The sequence below is a fragment of the Ursus maritimus genome, unplaced genomic scaffold (assembly GCF_017311325.1).
Source record: "Ursus maritimus isolate PB19 unplaced genomic scaffold, ASM1731132v1 scaffold_25, whole genome shotgun sequence".
NCBI lineage: Eukaryota > Metazoa > Chordata > Mammalia > Carnivora > Ursidae > Ursus > Ursus maritimus.
Genome location: NW_024425008.1, coordinates 574094 through 594754, shown reverse-complemented (window position 1 = coordinate 594754; position 20661 = coordinate 574094). Strand labels below are relative to the sequence as shown.

General features: G+C 66.6%; 1 protein-coding gene across 2 annotated transcripts in view; it reads left to right on the top strand.

The window, feature by feature from the left end:
• The first annotated feature begins 1199 nt into the window (after nt 1–1199).
• Nucleotides 1200–20661, top strand: part of CEP170B (centrosomal protein 170B) — a 22778-nt gene continuing 3316 nt past the window's right edge. The window contains exons 1-13 of one of the 2 annotated variants that reach the window (XM_040641317.1): nt 1200–1384; nt 8165–8254; nt 9935–10013; nt 10819–10877; nt 11847–11985; nt 12655–12759; nt 12918–13409; nt 13716–14437; nt 14517–14687; nt 15156–15246; nt 15414–17111; nt 18286–18424; nt 20412–20571. In XM_040641317.1, coding sequence (XP_040497251.1) covers nt 1280–1384; nt 8165–8254; nt 9935–10013; nt 10819–10877; nt 11847–11985; nt 12655–12759; nt 12918–13409; nt 13716–14437; nt 14517–14687; nt 15156–15246; nt 15414–17111; nt 18286–18424; nt 20412–20571 — 4050 coding nt within the window. In that variant the 5' untranslated portion in view covers nt 1200–1279. Of the gene's footprint in view, nt 1385–8164; nt 8255–9934; nt 10014–10818; nt 10878–11846; nt 11986–12654; nt 12760–12917; nt 13410–13715; nt 14438–14516; nt 14688–15155; nt 15247–15413; nt 17112–18180; nt 18425–20411; nt 20572–20661 lie in introns of both variants that reach the window. The other variant, XM_040641316.1, reaches the window with a different exon arrangement.

The following is a 20661-nucleotide window of genomic DNA, read 5'->3' as shown; positions in this document are numbered from 1 at the left end:
ACAGTCTGCAGATGTCCACCTGCTCCCGCTCAGATGTCCCCTTCCCAGGGTGCCTTCTCAGGAGCCCACCCACCCCGCTTCGTTTTTTCTCTGGGGCACTCACACCTTCTCAGAGCCTCTCACCTTTGCTGCCTGCTCCCCCCCAGCTGGTGGGAAGGCCCGTGGTGCAGGTCATAGCTGTCTCAGAGCCCAGGACACCCCTCGACACATGGCGGTGCTGGGGATGTGATGTATTTCAGCAGTATGCATATTTGTAGGAGAAGAGTGGCCAGGACACTTGTGGTAGTGCTCCGGGTCCACAGGAGGCCATGTGCACACGTGTGTCCCATGAGCGTGTGTGTGTGTGTGTGTGTGTGTGCGCGCGCGCGCACATGCACGGTGTCCACGCGCAGGTGCTGCTGTGCACACAGCTCTACTCTGGGGGCTCCGGGTGAGCACGGCACCCATGTGAGAGCATGTGCGTGCAGGCTGCACAGGGGCCTCAGGCTGCCCCAGGGCCTGGTCTTGGGGTGACATTGGCCCTTGTTGTCACTCAAATTGACCCCTGTGCTCCCCAAGCTCCCGTGGTGCTTCCCTGCCCATCTCGACCATACCAGCCCCTCACACCCCCCTTTCAGCCATGCTTCCGGGACCTTGGGCACCAGGCACCACCTCTGTCCCCTGCTGCCTGGTCACCTGGTACTGTCCTGGCTTGGGGACCTCTGCAGGATGGCCGCAGTGGCCACCAAGGGGCGTTTGGTCTCCTCTAAGTGATCTGCATGTTGATGGCTCAGGGCTCCTGTCCTCGGCTGCCTCCCCGGCCCTCCTGGCAGGCCCACCCCAGCGTGTCCGGCTGGGGGAACAGAGCCCCCGGTGCAGTTTGTGTCCCGGGCTGGGGTCTGGCCCAGTGCATCTGGCATTGTGCAGACCCCGATGGGCCATGCCGAGTCCCACACGAGAGCTGTTCCTGGTCGGGTCATGAGGACACGTGAGGCGCCACACGTGGGCAATGTGGTCTGTGCCTCTTCGTAGACTCAACGCCTGGCACCTGGGAGGGAGAGGAGAGGGGCCTAGAGCACAAGGGAGGACTGGGGGAGCTTAGCTGGGGAGGGCGGGTGGTCTAGTGTGGCTGGGGTGCCACGTTTCCAGGAGTGGCCCCCGCACTGCCATGGGGGTGCTTGAACCTCAGGGGGCAGGATCCCTGCCCAGACTCTGGCATCCAGGGGCTGGGGCCCAGGGAGGGAAGCCTGCTCTGACGCCTCCTTCCCCTCAGGGCAGGACCGGCCTGGCCAGCGCCAAGATGAGCGTCACCTCCTGGTTCCTGGTGAGCAGTGGTGGCACCCGCCACCGGCTCCCGCGAGAGCTCATCTTCGTGGGGCGTGATGAGTGTGAACTCATGCTGCAGGTGAGTGTGAGCCCCTCGGGGGGCAGGACCCGGGCCGGGAAAGCGCCCATCCCACTCCCTGCAGGACGCCTGGGGAGAGCCCTCGCGGCAGCCCTGGACCCACAGGTGGGCCTGTGCAGGCCTGAGTGTGTGCTCACACGGCTGGTCCCTGGCTCTGCGTATTGGAGCTTTTCTGACAGGAAGGTGTGTGGGCTCCTGTGAGGTTCTCAAGGCATCAGGGACCCACCTTTGGAAGGTGCTGGAAAGTGGACCTATCCATATCCTTGTTGTCTGAGGCCCAGCTGGGCCAGGAACGGAGTGGGGAGCCCCAGGGCCAGCTGGGACCATCAGAGCTGTCTAGGGGAAGGCTGGTGCCCCTTTGAAGCACCCTGGGGTGGGGAAGGGGCCTTTCTCAGGCAGAGAAGGCAGTGGGGCCAGGGCACTGTGCTCTTGGCCATCAGGACTTTCAGGCCCCGGATTTCAGAGCGTGGGCTTGGCTTCTGTGGGAATCACATGTCTGGCTGTTTGGGAACAAGGAGGGTTCCCCCTAGTTCAGGTGTCCTTTTGCCTGTGCTTCGTGGGTGTGATTGAGTCGGGCTTTCTGCAGCCCTGCCCCCCCCCACCCCACGTGGCGCATGGGCCCCTGTCCCCCAGCCCCCCAAGCTCCATGCCCCCCACTGTGGGGCCCTCAGAAGGAAGCAGGCATCCTGGGTGGGCCACTCGGGTACAGGGTGAGACCTCTCTCAGGCCCCGGTTCCCTTGTGCAAGGCCGGCTGCTGCCGCCCACTCCCCCGGGACACATGGGGCTTGGGCTGCAGACGGGGCTCCACCACACGCACGTGCACTTGGGCCGCAGATGCTGTCTCCCTCTCCCGAGGGCAAGCCGGTCCCTGTCTGGACACCCTGGCTTCTCCCCGGAGGTCCTCGGACTTGCTTGACTAGACCGGCAAAGTTCCCGCGTCGTGTCTGGTTGCTGGGCCTTCTGAGTGTCTTTCATCTGGAACGGGCTGTCCTCTTACTTCTCTTCATGCCTTTGGAAGCTGGAGGGACGAGTCAGTGACTGCCCGGGGTGGGCCGATGTCTTCCGTAAAGACGTGGCTGTGTCTTCCAGGCCTCTGGGGCCACGCGCCTCCTCGGCTGCGACTCCGCGTTGCGGGGTTGAGAAGCAGCGGCCCGAGGACAGTAAGGCAGCAGTGTGGTGCCACCCGGGAATCCTTGTCCTGGGCATCGAACTGTCAGTCTCCTGTCGTTTTCACCCGTCACGAAATAGTCTCGACTTGTTAAAAACCGTTTACCCATAGAAAGAGCGCTCTGAGCACGCGGTGTGTACAAAGCAGGGGGCGGACTGTCAGTCGCACCCCTGGCGTCTTGAGCGGCCCCACTGAGGCCTGCGTGTGGCTGGTGGCTCCTGATGGTGACGCGGAATGTGACCCCTGTTCTCTGTCTTTGGAGGCGGGTCTGAAAGCCTGCTGGGTCCCTGACCCCTTGTAAGGTGCTGTGTGCCTGGGTAGTGTGTCGATGGCTTTGCCGGTCTACCTAGGGTGGCCAGGAGGGCCTCGGAGGAGGCAGCCCTTGACGGGGGCCTGGGCCCAGCATGGGGGTTCTTCCTGCCCACTGCCTGGCTCTGTCTGCTGACCAGGCCCTCACTCTGCTTGCTTCTTTTCCTAGGGATTGGTGCAGACGCCTCCCTGCTTCAGGAGGCAGGGGTCAGGGTGCTCGAGTGAGTTTCGGGTCCAGTTCCTAGTTCTGGTTCGTCGGTGGTGGAGCCTTGAGCAGGGCAGGAGCAGTGGGCACTTCTCAGCCCTTCCTGCGGGGCCAGCCCCTGACGCGGGTGCACCTGCGTTCCTCCCCTTGCTGTCGTGCACCTGGGGAAACAGGCTCCAGGAGATCATGCAGGCGTTAAGCGAGGGCAAGGATGTCCACCTCTGCAGCCTCCCTTCCTGCCTGGGCCCCGAGCTACTGGGCGGGGCCGCCCCGGAGGTCCTGTCACTCGTGCCTTGGTTTCCACATCTGCTGAGCTGATTCACACAGTGTCCTTGTCTGTCCTGTCCCCAGTCTCCAGCCCCCTGCGTTTATAGCCCGTGTGGGCATCACCGAGGCAGCCTAAGCTCTGTGCAAAACCACCCATCCTCCGTCCCCTCCAGCAAGGCCCCTGCCAGGGTCCCCACCAGGGTCCAGGGACACACCCTGACCTTTCCTCTCCCTTACCTGTGCTTTGGGCATCCTCAGGCGGCCCTGCCACCGCAGTGGGCTCAGGGATAGGCACACTGGTGGATCCCGGCCTCACCCTGCAGCTGTCCCACCCTAGCCCCTCTGCTCAGGTGCTGCCGGAGGGCCTGGGCCTCCCCTCTGTGGGGTCCGTGTCCTCATGCCTGTGTTGTCACTCGACGGTTGTGATGGAATACTGTGTTGTTCCGGCTCCGAGAGGGCCCTGCAGAGACCCTGCCTGCGGGGTCACCGCTCCGGGGGTGGGGCCGGCTACACACATGTAAGGAGGGACCAGATGAGGCCCCCGGGGGAGAAGCCCGCAGGCGGTGGCACTGGGAAGGGGATGGGGGGCCGTGGGGCCAATTGGACACCCAGGAGGGGGAGGGGCACGGAGGGCAGGCAGAGGTGCCAGGCAGGGTGCAGCCTCCACACAGGGTGTGGGGAGGAGGCAGTGCGGGGAGGCCGGGCAGCAGAGGGCTGTCCAGGGGGCCTGTAGCGCAAGGGAGGCAGGAGGGGCTGTGGCTGGGACTTCAGGGGGCAGAGCCGGCCAGCCTGGCCACGTGCCGTCCCCTCCCCAAGCCTGGCACAGACGGCTGCCCTGCCAGCGTGTGGTGGACGACACGAGCGTGAGTGTGGACGCGGGCCACCTGCTGCGGCTCTTGCCCTGGGGGGCCCCGCGCTGTGGCGTGGGTCGTGTGCGTGTGCACGCACAGTCTTCCCCGCCTCGGCCCGGTTTGCCCTGCAGGGGTGTGGCAGCCGGGGTCTGGGTGCTCGTGCCCTTATGCAGAGACCACAGCCCTGAGTCGGGGGCCCCCTGCACACGTGCCGGCCAGCCCATCCTAGGTGGACATGGGTGATGCCGGGTGTGGACTGGCGGGGGCTATGCCCAGAGCCCTGGGTTTTGGCCGCTGCCAGGATCAGGCTGGCCCGGGCAGGGCCTTCTCCATGGAGGGAGTCACATAAAGTTTGGAAGCACATTTCTGTTCCTTTTAAAGTGAGTATAATTAGACCCTTTTCCAAAAATCTGTATCTTTGGAGCTCGTTAGGGCCATTTTATTCACCTGTTCCACAGTTTTCTTCTCTCGCGTGCCGCACAGCTGCTTTGTGTCCTATGAAGTCTCAAATCCAGGGCCAAGAGGCTGCCTCGACCTTCCCTGGGTGGGTGTCCAGCCTCTGAGCACCTGGGCATGGTGGAGCTGGGGTCAGCTTCTGGTTTGGCGTGTCGGAGCTGGGAGGGAGGTTTCTGGAGCTGAGGCCCCTCTCTGCCTGCTCCCCGTCAGCCTGGTGCTACCCGCAGTCTGGGAAGGGGCTTTGCAGGAGCCGTGCCTGGTGCTGGAGCCCTGGCCACGAGTGGAGGCTGGGCCTGGGGACTGGTGGGGGGGGGGCCCAGGCTCTGGGGGCAGATGGGGGGCACCGTGCAAACTCCAAAGAGCCAGAAGATGGGTGGGGGGGCAGGGAAGGCGGGCACAGGGAGGGTGGTGGTCCTGGGCGGAGGACCCAGGTCCAAGCATGGGCGAGGCATCTCCAGAAGTCACAGAGCGGTCTGGCCAGAGGGCTGGCCGGGGCAGGGCAGGGCAGGAAGAAGGTTTGGAGAGGCCTCCGTGGCCTGTGGCTCATGGGACAAGGCCAGCCTCTCCCCTCACGCTGGCCAGGAGCCTCAGGAAGTTTCTGCAAAGAGTGTGGGCAGGACCGATGGGCTGGGAGGACAGGAGAAAGATGGCTGCAGGGGACAGGTTGACGGGGAAGGCCAGTGGGTGCCTGGGGGCAAGGGGGTGTGGTGGGAGCAGCCGGCCCCTCCGCTGCTGGCCTTCCTGGGGAAGGCTATAGGGCCAGGTGGGCAGGGAATCTGGTTTGGCCTGGCCGAGCTGTGTCCGGGAGTTGGGGGTCCGAGGCTTGGGGAGGGAAGGGAGTTGCTCAGGCTGGGAGGTTGCCCAGAAGCCCCTCTAGGGGCTTACTCCTTGACAGAGGTGGTGTCTGCACCTGAGGGGCAGCGTGCCCTTGCTGCCCACCCCTGTCCGCCTCGGGCCAGCCTGTGTCGCTCTGCGTGCTGGCGTGGGACTAGCCAGAGCCCCGTGGCACAGCCCTTCCCGGGCCGGTGGCGCCCCTGTGGTCTGATACCTGGCGGCACAGCGGCACAGCCCACCCCCAGGCTCACTTTCCAGAGACGGGGGGCCCCTTTGGCAGCCGGGGTGTCCGGCAGGGCTGAGGTGGGCGGCTGGCCTGTTCTCGAGCCCTGGGCGGTGCTTGGGAAAGGGTGCAGGAGGAGGCGAGCCCCCGGACTTCTCAGCAAGTGCCGTCCTCTTGGCTGCCGGGCTGGACTTCAGCGCTCGCGCTCGCCGGCTCGCGAGGCTGCCTGGAGGGGCGGGTCGCTGGCCCGGGGTGAGGCGAGCCTGAGCACTCAGGCTCCCCCAGAGAGCTGCTGGTTCTTGTCAGCCCCACCACAGCCGGGAGACTGAGACCCAGGTAAGGGCTTGCCAGGGTCCCCTGCCTGTGCCTGGTTGGGGAGGCCCAGGCCGCGGCCTGGGGGTGGCTGCAGGGCAGGGTCACGAGGGCTGGCTTTGGGGGCAGGTGAGCGCCGGGCCGGCCTGCATCCGGGACAGGCAGGGGAGTCTGATGGAGGAGGGGGTGCTTGGCACCCAGGGGAGAGGCTGTGGGCCGTGGGTGCCAATGCTGGGCAAGGAATTCAGGATGGGGGCGGAGGTGAGGCCTGGGGGGCGAGGCAGGAGGTCTCAAGGTTAGACTCATCTGGTCAGAGAGCTGTTGCTCTGGGAGGCAGACGAGTCGGCACCAGGAGCCCCACCAGGCCATCCTGGGGACTCCTTAGGGCAGATGCTTGCCACAGGCTGCGCCACTGACCTGGCGCCCTTGGGCAGCACTGGAGCAGGTGGCCCAGGGCAGCCTCTGGGTCAGGGAGGCTCCGGCTGGCCCCACGGTCTGCTCTGTGCTCTGGAGCACCCCTGCACCCCAGCTTCTTCCAGAGGACTGAAGGTCCATGGCAGGATGAGGTGTGGGTCCCGCGTCCCATTCCGTCCTCATGCCACGCCCCCCAGGTTCCCCACCTCGGCAGCAACCCTGTGGGTCCAGCTGGCCACCTGGGGCCTCTGAGTGCAGGCAGGGCTGGAGCATGGAGGCTACTGCTTGGGCTGGGGGCCGCAGCCCCTACAAGGCCTGCCCACGACGGTCTGCCCTCCAGGGCTCTCGGCGCATCTGCCAAGCTGAGTGACCTAGGGCAGCACGGGGCTGGGCCAGAGCCCATGCCCACGCCCACCCCCACCTCGCTGTGTCCTTGGGCCTCTGGGGAGGCCTTGGGCTTCTAGTCCTTGGGAGGGTGGGTGCTGGGGCTGCCCCTGGAAGCCAGGGAGAAAGTGGGCTCTGTGGGGGCCGGCTGCCTCGGGGAGGGAGGGTCCGGGCGCTCCTTGTGGGAGTGGAGAAGCCTGGTGGTATGGTGACACAGGGACTCGGGTCCTGGGCCACCACCTCATGGGCTAGGGGCCGTCCTGTGCCAGGCCGTGGAGAGCAGGGGTGCAGCCCTGTAGGTGCAGGCAGGTGCTCTGGAGGTAGGTCTGGGTGTCTTGTGGAGGCACTGCCGGGCAGGTCCACGGGGTCCTGTGCGGTCATCCTGGCAGGTCTGGACATCTCCTAGGTTGGCTGGTTCTGCTGGCCTCTCCAGAGACTGGTCCCCAGGCCTGTCTCCTTAGATGGCGAGAGAGGGAGGCAGGGGCCTCCAGCAGAGTGGGTGTGGGGTGGGCAGTGGTGGCGTGCTCTGCGCCAAGACTGCGGGCCTCGTGGCTGGGGGAGGTGGCCTGTGCCGGGGGTGCCTCAGCGGAGAGAACGTGACCCCGTGGCCCTCTCCCTGCCTCTGCACCGCGAGCCCTAGCCCTGGAGAGGTGTGCCGGGGACTGTTCTGTGTTCTTCCAGCTGCCTGTGTGAGGGGGCTGGGTGACTGGCCTGGGGAGGGGTCCTCAGCCGGCACGTGTGTGTGTGTGTGTGCACGTGTGTGCAGGGTGTGCTTAGGGTGTGTGTAAGACCAGTGCATGCGGGCACATAGCTGTAGGGTCCGAGATTCATCCTGCACTGCGTGACCACCACCGGGAGAGCTGGCCAGGAGCGGGGGGAAGCCCTATCCCTGAACCCACCCCCCCAGCCCTGCTGTCCTCCCTGTGCGCTCTGCCTCCCCCAACTGCCCTTGGGAGTGAACAGCATGTCCCAGATGACAGAGGTTCCCAGCCCTTCCCATGGCAGACCCAGGGATAGGGGAGCACTGGCCTGTTGGTGCTGAAGAGGGCTGGACAGAAAAGGAGGGGCCCGGGTGGCAGCAGTGGGGTGGGAGGACCTGGCCTTGGTATTTCAGCAAATCCCCATGGCCTGTTCCAGTGGCTGGGACAGCTGGCTGAGTCAAGCCTGGGTGGGCTGTCGGGGATGCACACACTGGAGGTGCGGGGGTGTGGGCTGGACCTGGTGGGCTCCCAGGCCCAGGTGGCTGGTGTTGCCATTGCGGGGGGTAGAGGAGGGTGGGGTTCCTGCTGGGAGCTCCTCTGCTCCTGGACCTCACCTAGCCAGGAAAGCCGGCTGAGGGAATCTGTGTGTCCTCAGTCCCGCAGCGTGGACAAACAGCATGCTGTCATCAACTACGACCAGGACAGGGACGAGCACTGGGTGAAGGACCTGGGAAGCCTGAACGGGGTGAGTGCAAGGGGCAAGGGCGCTCCGTGCTGGCCCTGCCCCTCCTCAAGACCTATCTCTGTCTCTGTCTCTCTGTCTCTGTCTCTCTCTGCTGGCCCCGCCCTCCTTTTGTGATGGTCACGCCCCTCTTCGTGACACCCTCCCATAGGAGCCCCCCCCCCCTCGTCTTCCCCACCCCAGCTCCTTCTGCACCCTGACCCCCCATCTCGGCCTATCCCTCCGCCTTGGCCCCACCCATCTTCGTGAGCTCCCCTTTGTGAGCCCCGCCCCTCTTCGCAGGCCCTACTCCTGCTCTGCCCGCTTGCTGTGGTCCCTTTCCCTCCGTGACCACATCCCTCTGCTCTGTCCTGCCCGAGCTCCTCCAGGATCTGCTGCTCCCTGGGGAGGAAGTCACCTCAGGTGCAGGGCTCCCTTCGGGCCAGGGCTGCTCTGGGGGGAAAGGGCCCTAGGGAGGTTGGGGAGGCATTGGACCTCCTGCAGGCTGAGAAATGGGGCTGTCTGCTGGGATACCCTGTCCTGGGGGATGTGGACCTCCTTTGTGAGCAGGGAGGGGTCAGGTGAGGGATCCTTCCAGGGTCCAGTGTGTAGCTGTGCTCAGAGTCTGTGTGGTGCAGACAGGCGCCTGTCCAAGGAGGGCCTTCTGCCCTGTCCCTCCCAGCTCATGAGGTCTGCCCTCCATCCTGAGCTGGGGGTCTCACAGCAGCCTCAGGCTGCCGAGTGCTGGGCACTCCTCGCCACCTCCCCCGAGGGGCTCCTGGCCACAGGTCTCAGGCTCTGCTTGGGTGTGCCCCTGAGCTCCTCCCCTGTCGGCCCTCCTGCCAGAGTCACCCTACCTGAGTGGGCTGCAAGGGGAGTGAGCATCCCCTCCCCCGACGTGGGCTGCACGGCGGCCCTGGCCCCCAGACCACCTGGTCTCTGAGTGGGTCACTGGGGCTGTGGGCCTGGTGTGCGCTCCTGGGGCCTGTGTGATGTCCACATAGTTTGGGCCAAGTCTTGCTTGTCCACGGGCACAGGCGGACAGGCCACCCCCATGCCGGGCTGCTGCCATGCGCCCATTGCTTAGAGCTCACGGACTCCAGTGTCACCAATAGCGCATCCAGATGGAGCTTGCCGGGGTTCCAACCTCTCTCAGGCCTGCTCTGCTGCCCCCCGCCCCCCCGATCCAGCCCTGGCCTGGGATTCCTTCCTGTGGACCTGCCCTCCCGCTCGGGAGATCCCCCTCTGTCCTGTAGATTCTCCCCAGTCTCGTGCCTCCCACCAGACTCCAGCACAGTTCCTGTGCCTGAGCCCCTCCTGTCTGCCCCCTGTCATCTGGCCTGCCCCCGAGGCCCGCAGAGCATGTGGGGCTCTCTCCCTCATCTGGCCAGAGTGTGGTGTCCGGGGGCCAGCCAGTGAGAGCCCCTGGTGGAGGGAAGAGGGTTTCCGGGGAGCAGGCAGCCTCGCAGAGCCCAACCAGCCTTGCCATGGGGCCACCCCAGGGGTGTGCCTCGGCCACTGTCACTTCAGGGTCCTGGGGTGCTGGGCGAGGGCAGTCCTTCAGCGGCCGTCTGTCCTGTGGTCCCTGCAGGGGGTGAGGCTGGGTGCACGTGTGTCAGAGGGACAGTGCCTGGCCCAGAGCAGCATGGAAGGAGGGGACCCCACCTGCTGCTGGCCTGGCCCTGCCACCTGTTTCCTCCGCAGACATTTGTGAATGACGTGCGCATCCCGGACCAGAAGTACGTCACACTGAAGCTCCATGATGTCATTCGATTCGGCTACGATATCCTTTCCTGGCCGGCCCTGCCTTCTGGCCTCACTCGCACTATTGTCCTGGCAGTCATAGGGGCCTCCGTGGGCATAGCTGGGGCCCATGCGCGTTGGAGAGTAGCCAGCATGACCCCGGGCTGGGTGCCAGCCTGAACTCTGGTCACGGTTCCCCCGACAGAGGCCCCAGTCCCAGGCACCTGCTTCCTGCCTCCTGGTCTGAGCTCACACTGGGCCCCAGGAACAAGTGACTCCCTGGTGACCTGGGGGCTGCCCAGGTGTGGCCTTCTGTGCTCTGAGCATGTGTCCGTGGGGGCTGTGCCTCTGCCCCAAGAGCCTGGTTGCCCTGGGGACCCATATACATGGCAGGAGCACATGTCAGAGGAGCCCTACGTCTCCTCTGCCAGCACTCATGTTGGCACAGCCGCTAGTGGGTGTGGACCCAGATGCTGTCTGGGGAGGCTGGTGCTGAGGGGTGGTCTGGGATGGGAGCTGGGAGCTGGCTACGTGGCATGGCTCCTGGGCACATCTCCTGCCCGCCCTGCCCTGCACTTTGGGTGAGGGGCTGAAGGGCACGTGCACGGCCCCGGCGCGGTGTGTGCCCTGATCTGGAGCGGCCTCCGTCCCGCTGCTCCGACTCAGTGCAGTGTGGATGCGGGCCTGGTGCACAAGCGGGTGTGCGGGGCGGCACAGTCCCCCCATGCGTCTGCTCTCGATCTGATTCACCCAGGAGCCATCTGCTCCTCTCGCTGTGGCCCCGAGCCCTTGTCCAAAGGCCGTCCTGGCTCTTCCGCTCTGGCTTTGCCTTAACTCTCGGCCACATTCCAACATGTACGTGCTGGAGCGTGTGCAGCACCGGGTCCCCGAGGAGGCGCTCAGGGTCAGTGCCGGCACTCACGAGGCCCCTGCACCCTGCACCCCTCCTCCGGCCCTGCACTCCCACACCTCTTGGCTCCCTTGGCCTGGCTGTGGTGCCATGAGTCAGCCCGGCCTGGCCTGGCCTGTCCTGCAGGATGGCCCAGTCTAGCAGGCGGGGTAGTCATTCCCCCCAGGCTGATGCAGCCGCAGGTGGCGGGTGTGGGGAGGAGGCTGCTGTGCCCAGCTGGGGGAGGCCGAGAGGCATGTTGGGTGCCAAGGAGGACCCCAATCAGGCTATCACAGGTGGTAGCCAGAACAGACAGGAGGGACCTGGGTCGGGGGCCACGGCAGCTGGGATGTCTCCTCTCCCCTTGTTCGTTTGTGTGGGGGTCCTGGAGCATCGACTTGGGGGACCCTGCCCAGAGCTTCACCCGGGAGCCCCTTGTGGGAGAGACTAGCCTTAGCCCCCTTTCATGTGAACTGTGGGCAGCACAGGCTGTGTGGGTGGCCTGCCCAGAGTCACACGGCCAGTGTGAGCCTGGGTCTGACAGCTGCAGAGCTCAGCATGCACGGACGCAATCCCACATGTCCGTACGCACATGCACGCATGCAAGCATGCACACGTATGGTGTGCTGGGATAGACCACTGCTCCCCACGTCCCGTGGTCCCTGGGGCCTGTCCTGCCCTTCTCTGGTGGGTCCTGAGTGGGGGGTGACGTATCACCTCTGGTGACTGCTGCCCACCCCTGCCTCCCCCACCCCAAGCAAACCGCAGCTCCTTCCTGGAAGCTTTGTGGTCCTGAGGACCCCCCAGGCTTGGGTGAGGACCCCCAGCTTCGAGCCTCAGGCTGTCCCCTCCGTGGGGGTTGTGAAGGAGGCCTCCTGGTGCGTGGGGCCAATCCCGGCCCTCTCTGGACCAAGAGGGAGGCAGGCTGCCTTGGGTGTCCTCCTGAGGCTGACCCTGCCCTCACCCCCGCCCCGTTGCCTGCAGCACGAGAAGTATACCAGCCAGCTGCAGGTGAGCGCCAAGGGCCCGGCACCCAGGAAGGGCGAGCCGCTGCCCCAGCACACCCCATACTGCGAGTCCTTGGGTCCCAGGCCAGAGAGGGGGGACCGGAGGCCGGGAGCAGGTAAGGGCAGCATTGCAGCGGGGCCCGGGAGGGATGTGCACACAGGCCTGCCCCCCACGGGCGCCCCATGGCTCTCCTTGAGCTGCCTGTCAGCCTCCTGGGCTCATGGCACCCCACAGCCACAGCACAAATCTGCTGTCCTGTGAACTCAGGCATCCATGCACCCCGCAGCCACACAGCCTGAAACATGCCCACCCACGTGCATTGCCCCCGTGTACCCTGTGTGCTCGGTCAGCCTGCGGTGGGGCCCAGCCGTCAGGGTCACCCCTCTGTGGCCCGAGCTGTTTACAGACCTTGGAGAGCAACCCACCCTGGCTGTAGACTCCTGCTGTCCTCCTGCCCTTCTGGCAGGCAAGCTCTGGGGGCAGAGGGCTGGGACAGGGCTGGAGGGGTTGCCTGCCCCAGGACGGGGGCACTAGGACTGTGCTGCCCCAGGTGAGCCTCCTGCACAGGGAGGCCTGGGCAGGGCTGGGAGCAGCGAGCGTCCCCTGCTGTGGATGTAGAAACGGGCCTTAGAGTGACGAAGTTGGAGTGCTTCGGGTCCTAGGCTGAGATGGGAGGTGACCCCAGGGCCCCCCCGGAGCCCAGTGCCTTCCCAGCCCCGGTCTCCCCTCCTTGTCTGCGCTGGGGCCACAGGGACCCAGGGTCGAACTCCCTCTCCTTGTGCAGAGGCGGCGGCCTACCGCACACCCCTGTACGGGCAGCCCTCCTGGTGGGGAGAGGATGATGGCGGCAGCCCGCCCGAGGACCGGCGCCAGGAGGAGCCCTACTCAGGTCGGTCCCGGAAGCCCCTGGAGCTTCCGAAGGGTGGCGGGTCTGGAAATGCCCATTTTGGGGGGGGGCACAACAGCTGATGGTCCTGGCAGAGGTGGGTGGGCCAAGGTCGCCACCCTGCAGCCCCCCGAGGACATGTTTTCTCTCCGCCCACCCAGAGCGGCCCAAGGAACTGGTGCAGCATGACGGCGAGCTCCCTGGGACGATGGCCAGCTTCCGGGCCACGGTGGAGCCTCAGGGCTACTCATTCAGGCGGGAGCCCAGTTACTTTGAGATCCCCACGAAGGAGGCCCCGCCGCCGCCCCCGCCGCGGCCCCCCGAGGTGCCGGCCCAGGAGGCCCCCACCAAGGACGGAGAGCCAGGCGGGGGCGGGGCGGCCCCCGTGGTGCAGAGCCACGCCTCCTTCACCATCGAGTTTGACGACTGTAGCCCCGGCAAGGTGAAGATCAAGGACCACGTCACCAAGTTCTCGCTGCGCCAGAGGCGGCCACCGGGCAAGGAGGCCACACCGGTGGAAGCCGTGTCTGCGGAGACCAAGGTGGCCGACTGGCTGGTGCAGAATGACCCGAGCCTGCTGTGCCGGGCCGGCCCCGGTGACGACCGGCACAGCACCAAGAGCGACCTGCCCGTCCATACCCGCACCCTGAAGGGTGAGTGCCAGCCAGGCTGGCCCTGCGTGAGGCCTGTGACCTCACCGCAGTGCCTTTGCTCCCAGTGGGGCGCCCTCACCAGCTTGATTGGTTTCCCACCTGCAGTTAGTTGTAGGGACTTGCCTCCCCGGTGGGGGCAGTCTGGTGTGTTCCCATTGCTCGTCTCGGCCACGTGTGGTGGGTTCCGTGAGGTGTGGGCACTGCGTCCCCAGCCACGTGTGGCAGCTTGGGCATGGCATGAAGGGGCCCCCCCGATTGCTGCCCGCTTTCCCTCGGCCTGATGTGTTAGGGCTCCCCCACCCCCAGGCCACAAGCATGAGGACGGCACGCAGAGCGACTCGGAGGACCCCACGGCCAAGGCGGTGGCAGCAGCAGCTGGGGTCCCCGCGGAGGGCGGCGGGGCACAGGTGCGGCTACAGAGGCAGATGAAACGGGACCCCCGAGAGCTGCTGCACAACCAGCAGGCCTTTGTCATTGAGTTCTTCGACCAGGACACGCCACGCAAGAAGCGCTCACAGTCCTTCACACACACCCCTCCTGGGGACCCCAAGGCCGACAAGCGCCGAGGCCCCGGGCCGGCGGACAGAGAGCGCACAGGCGTCCCTGCCTCGGCGCGGGGGACAGGTGGCAGCTCGGGGCCACAGCGGGCCAGCTCGCTCAAGCGGGAGAGGACAGAGGAGCGCGTGGGGGGGCCCTCACCCGCCTCCCGGGGCTCCGCACGACCCTTTGGCAGCGTGGGGCGCCGCTCCCGTCTGGCCCAGGACTTCATGGCCCAGTGCCTGCGGGAGGGCTCCCCGGCCGCCCGGCCCGGCCCTGACAAGGCATCCCCAGCATCACCGGCCCCCGAGACACCCCGTGGGGCCAGCCCTGTGGCCCCTGCGACCCCACCACCGCCCCCCGCCGACCCCCAGCTGACCAAGGCTCGCAAACAGGATGAGGACGACAGCCTGAGTGATGCGGGGACCTACACCATCGAGACTGAGGGGCAGGACCCGGAGGTGGAGGAGGCCCGCCAGATGATCGACCAGGTCTGCAGGGCAGGGGGCTGGGGGCCTGGCCGGGGCTGGACTGGCTCTGACCTGAGGGTCTGGCCATCCCTCCTCGCAGGTCTTTGGGGTACTTGAGTCTCCTGAGCTCTCCAGGGTGTCCTCGGCCACCTTCCGTCCAGTCATCAGAGGGGACAGGGACGAGGCCAGCGATGGGGTCGCCCAGCGAATGGCTCTCCTGCAGGAGTTTGCCTCCCGGACGGTGGGCATAGCCCCTCAAGGGGAGCTTCAGGTACCTGGGAGGCACGCTGCCCTGGGAGGGGCTGGGGCCCCATCATCGGGTCCTGTATGAGCTCGAAGGTTACTCCAGGCCTCGTGCGATGCTGGGCCGAACCTTCCCTGAGTGGTATGCTTACCTGGCCTGTGGGCTGGGGCTCCTGTATGGCGGACTCGAGGGCAGGCCTTGAGGCCCCAAGTCAAGTTGGGCCCCTGGGTGTTCACAGGCAGGGCTGGGCTGAGTCCCAGAGGCGGGACGGAGCCACAGCTGCTGATCTCTGGGCCACTGAACCGGGCTCGGATGAGGTAGTGACGTTGGGGTTTTGTGAGCTCAGGAGCGCAGTGGGGGTTCCCGGGCTGCTTCTGTCGGGGGGTTATGTCACAGGTGCAGAGATGGTATGTTGGGGCCAGGTGTGAGGGCGAGGGTCTCCACGGGGCTCCCGCCTCTCCCTGCTGCAGACACACACTGTCCTTTGCTCTGCAGGGCCTCACAGTGCCGGGCTCCCCTGGGGGTCAGAAGTGGGTGTCCCGCTGGGCCAGCCTGGCCGACAGCTACTCAGATCCAGGCCTGGCAGGTAAGTGGCTCAGGCTCGGAGTGGGGAGGGGGTGGGCTCAGGCCTTCTACCGGACACACAAGCATGAGTGCATGCCAGTCACGTCTGGAAGAGGGTCAGGCTTCCGGTATGCATGGACGGCCTGCAGGCCAGTGGCCGCTTCAACCAGGCTGACCTTGTCTTTGCAGAGGAGAGCCCTGGGCGCAGAACTGGGGAGCTCGAGGGGGCCCTGCCTGTGCGCCAGCGACGGCGACTCCCACAGCTGCCCAGCGACCGTGCAGATAGCCCCGGGGGCCTTGAGGCCACCAGGAGGAGCGGCCCTGGGCCTCCGGAGCTGGGCAGTGAGCAGGCCACCTGCCTCTTGGCCCAGGAAGACTTGGAGCCTGACAGCCTCAGCGATGCCAGTGGGTCGGACGGTGGGCGGGGCTCCGAGCTGGGTGGGGGCCCGCAGGAGGAGAGACGCAGGAGCCCCCAGGAGGGACTAGCATGGACGAAGGGCCGGCGTTCGCCCAGGGACCCCGGAGAGCCAGCCCCCACTTCTTTCTTCATTGGGGACCAGAACACGGAGACGGCCTTCCCCAGGAAACCATCTGTGGCCCCCGGGGAGGTGGAGGGCCCAGTGCGGGCGGCCCAGCCCAGCCCCACGGCGAGGGACAGCGTCTACGTCAGTACTGGCGGGAGGGTGGTTATCCAGCTGCGGACAGAGCGGTCCCCGGAGCCTGAGAGCCCTGCCCTGGCCTTGGTGCGACAGGATAGCTTCGACAAGGAGCCGGCCGGTGGCCCCCCAGCGCCCGGCCAGCTACCACACATCTCCAGCCACCCTCTCCTGCAGGACCTGGCTGCTGCCCGGGCCTCACGCATGGACCTCCACCCCCAGGACACCCACCTGATCCTGAAGGAGACAGAGACAGCCCTGGCAGCCCTGGAGGCCCGGCTGCTCTCCAAGTCCACAGAGGAGGCAGAGGGCCAACTGGGCAGCGCCCCCGGGCTGCCAGAGGACTCCCTGTCCGGGGACTCTGACGTGGACACGGCGAGCACGGTCAGCCTGCTCAGTGGTAGGAACGGGCCCAGCCCAACCAGTCCTCAGCCCGTGGGACTGCAGAAGGAGAAGCCGCCGTCCCCACCAGCAGCACAGGACCCAGGGGGTGTCTCCTTGAACAGTGCCCGGGAGCGGCTCTCAGATAAGCATCGTCGCCCCCTGGGCCCCACGGACGCGGTCCGTGCAGAGCCAGGGAGGCGCCTGGCTGCACGGCATGCCGCTGGGCCCCGTATATCCTCAGACTGGACTGACGAAGAACGAGGCTCCAGCCTTGCCCACCCGCCTGGCGCAGACACGGTCACCTCTGACCGTGAGACTCCCGTGGCCACCGGGGCGGGGCGGCCAGGGCCTCACCGGAAGCCTGCCCCGCCAGCACCGTCCCCGTCTCCCCGGGAAGAGCAGGGCCGCGGCTCCGCCCAGAAGGTACAGCAGGTCCTGACGCGCTCCAACAGCCTGTCCACACCTCGGCCCACACGGGCCTCCCGGCTCAGGCGGGCCCGGCTGGGGGATGCCTCGGACACGGAGGCTGCCGATGGCGAACGGGCGCCCCCGGCCAACCCTGAGCCGGCGGGGCGGCCAGCGCCTGAGCAGGCCAAGAAGCTGTCGCGCCTGGACATCCTGGCCATGCCCCGGAAGCGGGCGGGCTCCTTCACCGGGCCCAGCGACTCCGAGGCGGCTCCCGCCCGTGCAGGCTTCTCGGGCCGCAGCGTCGAGTTGTACTGCAGCGGCCGCAAACCCGTCATGGCCGAGGCTCGGGCCGCCGCCAGGAAGGCCACCAATACCACCACGGTGCCCCGCCAGCCCTTTAGCCGGGCCCGCCCGGGCAGTGCCCGATACTCCTCACCCAGTGAGTGCCAGGAGCAGGCGGGGTCCCCGGGCCCCGTCAGCCAGGGCGGTGGGTCTGAGCGTCCTGGGTCAGCCCAGTTCTGGCCCCAGAGGAGCCCCCGTTCCCACGGGCAGGCCTGTCTCCACAGACACACGAGTGCCCCGAGTGTGCGTGCCTGTGTCCTGCAGCGAGCCCGGAGGGAGGAGCTCCTGCGGACTCCCGGCTGCTGGGGCTGTCCACTCTGCCCTGACGTTGTCCCGGGGTGGGGGGGTGGGTGCCTGGGGAGGGTGTGTCTGGCTCCCACACGTCCCCAGGCAGAGGCCCCGTGCAGCCTACGGTCTGCGCACATGCATGGGTGGAGGGACGGTGCTGTGGCCGCTGGTGCTTGTCTCGGACCCGGAGTGGCTGGATGGCTCTGTGCACATAGCCGGCTTGCCCTGTCCCGGACCCGTGGCTGCAGAGAAACAGCTCCTCCCTGCTTTCTGGGCCCGCTGTGGGCCAGGAGTACTGAGGGACCAGTTGGCTGGAGGAAGGGATGGAGCAGGGACAGTGTGGTAGAGGGCTGAGGACCCCGGCTGCACGCAAGCCCGCTGCCCCTCCCATTCTTTTTGGCTGCATGTATTTGCTGCCACCATGGGGCCTCAGAGCAGGGTGGGTGAGGAGGGGGTCCCAGAAGGCCAGGCAGGCAAGGGAGGGGGTTGTGAGGGCTGAGCTCAGCCCCCCTCTGTGGTCCCACCCAGGCCTGGGGCTGGTTGACATGGGGAGGTCTCCCCCGATTTGGGGTACGTGTGGGTTCCATTTCCCGTGCCACCAGTGCCACTTGTTCCCATCTGATGGGCACAGACCCTCTCCACGGGGTGCAGCCTCTGCCCACGGGGTGACCAGCCACAGGCCCATGCAAATGTCAGGTTGCCCATCCCTGCCGTCCCTGCTTGACCCTGCCCATCCCTGCTGTCCCTGCCCATGCCTCTGGGTTCGTGGCTTGTCCTGCAGCGCTGGGCCCTCGTCTGGAAGGACCCCGGGGCTGCTGCAGGGTGCTGAGCGCTGCTCTGTTCTGTTCTTGCTTCTGGAAACGATTTGCACACCCAAGGCACGCGGCGTCGGCAGCAGGGCTCGGATTGCACGTCCACATCCGAGGAGGAGTACGGCTCCCACCACGGCTCCCCCAAACACACACGCTCCCATGCCTCAACAGCCACGCAGACCCCGCGGGCTGGCAGCTCCAGCCGGACCCGCCCCAGGGCCCCCGGCCTCAGGGACACGGACGACGAGGAGGAGGATCCTGATCCCTATGGTTTTATTGTGCAGACGGCAGAGATCGCGGAGATTGCCAGGTGAGCAGCGCCAACTCGGCAGGAGCCATTGACCCGGAGCGCGCCTCGCTTTGGGGCCAGGAGCATCCCCAGGGCAGGGACTGGGCTGGAGGCTGTCTTCCCAAATGAGCTCGGCAGATGCTGGTCGATGGATGGTTGGGTGGATGGAGGGATGGATGCTGGGTGGATGGGTAGGTGGGTGATGGGTGGATGGATGGGTGGGCGGGTGGATGGATGCAGATCTGTCCGGGAGGCTGTGGGGCCTCTGGTATGAGGAAGGACTGTACTCTTTGTTAAAGATGAACTCTGTCGTGTCATCATTCCCTGGGTCAGCTCCAGGCTGGGAGCTGGGAGGCTGGTGCAGAGGTGGTGGGGACTGGGGAGCGGTCTTGCTCTGAGCAGTGGTCAGTGCTGCGGGGGTTGGGTTCTGTGGGGGCTCGTGCAGGGACAGGAGGGGTCCGGGGCCGGGCGAATGGTTAGTGTTTGGTGCTGAGGGTGCTGGTCTTGAGCCCGGGAGCCTCCAGAAAGGTGACCAGAGGCAGGTGGTATCTGGGAGAATGGCCCGGAGGCACAGAGATGGTGAGAGAGGCCGCAGTGCCTGGAGGTTGAGCGGAGAGGACCTGCAGGATGTGAAGAGGGTCAGCACGCAGGGGGCGGTGCACAGGGCCATGCACAGGGCTGACAAGGGGCCAGACTGCTGAGGAGGCAGGGCGAGGGTTCTGGAAGGAGGCCAGTGGGTGAGAGAGGCGAGGGGCGTGCAGAGGCGAGGGGGGGTGGAGGGCCCCTGTGGGCATCTGGGGCCTCTGCTCCAGAGCGGACAGGCTTGGGGATCCCGATGTGCTGGGGGCTGGAGAGGACGTGGGGGCAGCACTGAGGCAGGGGCACACGTCCATTTGGCATCCGTGAGTTTGAGGGATTCCTTCTGTGTTTTCTTGATGTAGGGAGAGTGGGACCCAGTTGGGGGACCCCCATCTTGAGGGGGCCTAGCGCAGCCTCACTGGGGAGGTATAGTTTTCTCCAGCTGTGCTCGGCGTTTCTGGGAGGGGCTGAGCTTGGGTGGCCGTGCCAGGCAGGGGTGCAGGTGGCATTGGGAGTGGACAGGACCCGAGGGCCGGCTGGGAGGCGCTGCGGGCAGTGCTGGGACAGCTGAGGGTGGAGGCCTGGGCCTTGGTGGGCCTTGGAGGCCCCGTCCCTTGGGCACCTGCTGGCATCGATGGGCCGAGGAAGCCTGACAGTGTTGCTCATATGCCCTCAATGGAGGGAGCAGTGTGGACGGTGACAGGGGACTCCTGTACTCCCAGCCTGGGCCGAGGGCTCCAGTGACACAGGCTGGCTGTGGGACCTGATGTGCTTTGAGGACAGGGCTCAGCCTGGGGACTTCGTGGGCGGCAGGGGGAGAAGGTGCTCCTGGTCCCTGCTAGCCTGAGAGCCTTGTGGGGAAGTGTGCATAACTGTGCGGGGTGTGAGCAGAGCTGGGCTGGTGCTGGGAGCCTGGCCTCCCTTGGCCTCCCTCCCTCCCCTGCAGGGAGGTTCCTGGTCTCTGCCTGCCTGTTTCACCCTTTGCCTGACTCTGACCCTTGTCTGTGACCCGTCTCCTACCCCAGTGTCCGTGTCTGCAGAGTAGGGCCTGGGTGGCCCCACGTGTGCCCTGGTGGCCGGAGGGGAAGGTGTGGCCTGCTCTGGAGCCTGTGGGCACCTCCACCTGCCCTTCCTACCCAGCCTCAGCCCTGCCACCCCTCTTGGGGCATCGGACGCATGAGCCTCTGTTGGGGCCCTGTCCATTTGGCACTGCCAGCGGCCGGCTGGGCACAGTCTAGGCCAGGCTGGGAGCTGCATACATTTGGTCCCTACCCCTCACCCAGCACTTGCCTCTTGGGAGAGACTCCTGCCTCCACCTGAGAGGGGAGGTCGGCCTGGGGAGGGTTCCCTGACCTCCCCGACCTCCCCAACACTGGCACCTGGCCCAGGAGGACCCTACAGGACTTGCCTTCTTTCCTGTGGGCTGCAGGCTGAGCCAGACGCTAGTGAAGGACGTGGCCATCCTGGCTCGGGAGATCCATGACGTGGCTGGGGATGGCGACTCGCTGGGCTCGCCGGGGCCCGCCCGCAGCCCCTCCCTCAGCAATGTGCCCAGCACCCCAGCTTCAACCATCTCCGCCCGTGAGGAGGTGAGCCCTGCCACCACCCTGCCGAGCTCTGGCCAGGTCCTCGGTCCTGGGTCCTGGCTGCGTCTGCCCCCCCCCCCCCCCCCCCCCCCC